The following is a 3,338-nucleotide window of genomic DNA, read 5'->3' on the forward strand; positions in this document are numbered from 1 at the left end:
GTACCTCTGGTGCAAATTACTGACCTCTGTCATCATTTTAGGTGGGGGAACTTGCACAATCGGTGGCTGACTAAATACTTTTTTGCCCTACTGTAACTGTGTAAAACCAGCAGACCAGTTGAAAAGCTGCTTTTGTCAACATCTGTTTCTTTTCCTCTCTGTGTTCATCATCCTCGTGGTGTTGCTGGCTCTCTGCAGCCCACTATCTGAATGTCAGCACCACCTGCCAAGCCAACAGACCCACAGACATTAGAGATAAGCTTCTGAGGCCTCCCCTGTGCACCACACCTAACTTCTGTCCATAACGGTTATCAACAGTATCAGTCACATACTGCACCAAACACTCCCAACGGCTGTACAGAGACTGACCTGCTCCTGGCCAGATACCATGGGATTAAGGAGGTCCTCAAAATATTCCTTCCATCCCCCAACTATACCCTTAGGTAAATTCAGCAGCGAAGGCCACACTCACTACATGTATGAGTCAACACTGCTTCCCTGAGTCAGCTGAAGCTTTCCCAGAATCACTCTGAGGCAGACTGATTTTTGTTTCCAAGGACTCACTGAACTCCTACCAGCGAGTCTTTGCTTCAGTTACTACTCAGGCTGTGTTCTGCTCAGCCTGTTAGCACCCCTCAGCTGCCACCCAACTCTAGGCTAACCAAGCCTGATAGGAATCATTCTTTTTGGCTCCCCTCGCAGGGATTACCAGCACAACAGTCACCGATGATGTTGCAGCCTCAGCACTGTCCAGCAGCTTCATCAGAACATAGTCCACTCAGATTCAGTGTCCCCAGCCTCCCTCGGAAAGCTGCCAAAGTACTTCTGCACACAGGAGTTGAAGGTTTTGTGGACCAGGGCCTCTGCCAGGTGCTCCCAGTGCATCCTCACTATACTTTCAGGTGTGCCAGGCCTGTCCACCACCAGCTGGTGAGAAGCTGACGGATCAACTTCTTTCTTCACCAGAACATATGTTCACAGCCACAGACATGATGACACAACTACAAAACTGATCACTGAACTGTAGCCTAGGGTGCGTTGCTGCCACATGCGCTGACGGACATCTTTATTCTTGAACATGGTGTTCAGTGTGGAACAATTGATGACCACTTGGCTTCAGATCAGGCCGGCCACTCCTCCCAGTCACACCCCTGACTGTCATTGCCCACATGTGCACTGAGGTCTTGTAGTGGGACGATGGAGACGCCAGACGTAGTACCCTCCAGCACTCCATCCAGTGCATTCAAGAAGGCTAAGTGTTCTGAACTGAATTATTAACCGCACAAACACAAACAACGGTTAAGACCCACTCCCCAACCTGGAGGCAGGGAAGCAGCCTTCCTGTCCACAGGTAAAAACCCAAATGTACAGGCAGCAAACCGGCGGATACAGGAATACCCTCCTGGCAATTCAAACTGGAACAGATTCCAGCTCCTCTGCAGGAGACTGGTTGCAGAGCCCAAGCTGTGCATTAGGGTGAGCACAAGGAAGTCTAACTGGTATTGCTCAACCTCACGCACTGGCTCAGGCTCTTTCCTCACCAGAGAGCTTCAACAGCTGAGGATCAGGCTGCCCTGGCCTCTGCTTGACACAGCTTACAACAGAGCCTTCGGCCATGTTTATTCTCACACCTATGTCACGTGACGATCACATCTTATTGATCATTAAAGAGATGAAAGTGAAACTATACCATCAGATTTTACTTACCCATTACTTTCTTTTTCATTTAGTAACTATTAGTAACTAAATTCTGACCTGATCTGGCTGCTGGCTAGCGGCAGTATGTTGTAAGGATCCTGGGAGTTCAAACTGCTGCTTCGCAAAGCAAACTGCTTCTCTGAGCCTGTCAGGAGCCCCAGCAGGACCTGGAGGAAAAACAAAAAGACTCCTTATAAACTGACAAGGAAACAATTAGGACAGCATTAGATGAGTGGCTCATAGGATCCATTCAGACAGCAAACACAACACAGAAGACATGTTCACTGACTTTGGACAATAATCTTCAGAAGTACATCAGGAGATATCATGACACTCTCATATCCTGATATAAGACATTTATCATCCTGACAATGATATAAATCACAAAAATGTAACATTTTCTGTAAATTCTGTGAATCTCGAGCAACTCGACTTGCGTGAAGCTTTTCTGTTTGGATGTGACGATGGATGTGTTCATGTCACTCGGTTCCTTTGCAGTCTTCCATGCACTTGTGTACTTGCAGTGACTCAGACTAAGTGTTGTCTTTGTATACGCTACCAGTGAAAGTGTGGACACACCTTCTCATTTAATGGTTTGTCTTTATTTTTACTACTTTCTACATTGTAGATACAAACTGAAGACATCAAATATATGAAGCAGCATATATGGACGTATGTAACAAAGAAAAAAATATTTATATAATAATTTATATTTTAGAGTAGCCATCCTTTGCTTTGTTGACAGCTCTGCAAACCCTCGGCCTGCTCTCACTGAGCTTCATGATGTAGTCACGTGACATTGTTTCACCTCACAGGTGAGCCTGTCAGGGTTCATTGGGGGAATTTGTTGCCTTCTTGATGGGGTTGGGACCATCAGTTGTGTTGTTCAGACGTCAGGTTGGTGCACAGCTGACAGCTCTGTTTGACAACTGTTAAACCTCTTGATGCTCAACAATCCAGGTAAATAAATCTCCAAAGGCTGATTCAGTTCATCTGGACGTTTTCAGTGGGAGAAACGTTTCGTCATCATCCAGGTGACGTCTTCAGTCTCAGCTGACTGCAGGTTTCCAGTCTTATAAACAGGACATATAATGACTAAAGCAGCCCACTGAAGGAACAATGGGCTGGCAGGTCAGCTGCAGTCAACCTGCAGTCAGCTGAACTGAAGAAGTCACCTGGATGATGACGAAACGTTTCTCCCACTGAAAACGTCCAGATGAACAGAATCAGCCTTTGAAGACAACTGTCAGAATTCCTATTATGGAAAGAAGCAATCATCTCAGTAAAGAGAAACAACAGTGCATCATTACTTTATGAACTGAAGGTCAGTCAGTCCAGAACATTGCTAAAACTTTGAAAGTGTCTCCAAGTGCAGTCACAAAAACTATCAAGTACTGATAGTTGATGATGAAACTGTCTCACATGACGACCTAGGGCTGGGCCATATCATACTGTTCACGGTAATACCAGTGTAATGTTGGGCAACGATAGGAAAATGAAATATGGCGATAGAATATGGGTAAAACGCGCAGTGCCTTTGTTTACATGCGCACATGGCGGCGACGCAGAATGAGAAGAGGCGAGAGCGGATCGTTGAATGAAACAGATGAACCTGAACTGGTTTGTAAAAATGCTGCAGC

At 45.9% G+C, this 3,338-nt stretch overlaps 1 protein-coding gene across 1 annotated transcript in view; it reads right to left on the bottom strand.

Annotated features, from left to right (window-relative positions):
• Window positions 1-3,338, bottom strand: part of cog1 (component of oligomeric golgi complex 1) — a 22,223-nt gene that overhangs the window by 4,353 nt on the left and 14,532 nt on the right. The window contains exon 13 of the mRNA XM_005948871.3: window positions 1,756-1,865. Coding sequence (XP_005948933.1) covers window positions 1,756-1,865 — 110 coding nt within the window. The remainder of the gene's footprint in view (window positions 1-1,755; window positions 1,866-3,338) is intronic.

This window comes from Haplochromis burtoni, unplaced genomic scaffold, assembly GCF_018398535.1.
Source record: "Haplochromis burtoni strain Fernald_Lab_line unplaced genomic scaffold, NCSU_Asbu1 Contig_613, whole genome shotgun sequence".
Taxonomy (NCBI): domain Eukaryota; kingdom Metazoa; phylum Chordata; class Actinopteri; order Cichliformes; family Cichlidae; genus Haplochromis; species Haplochromis burtoni.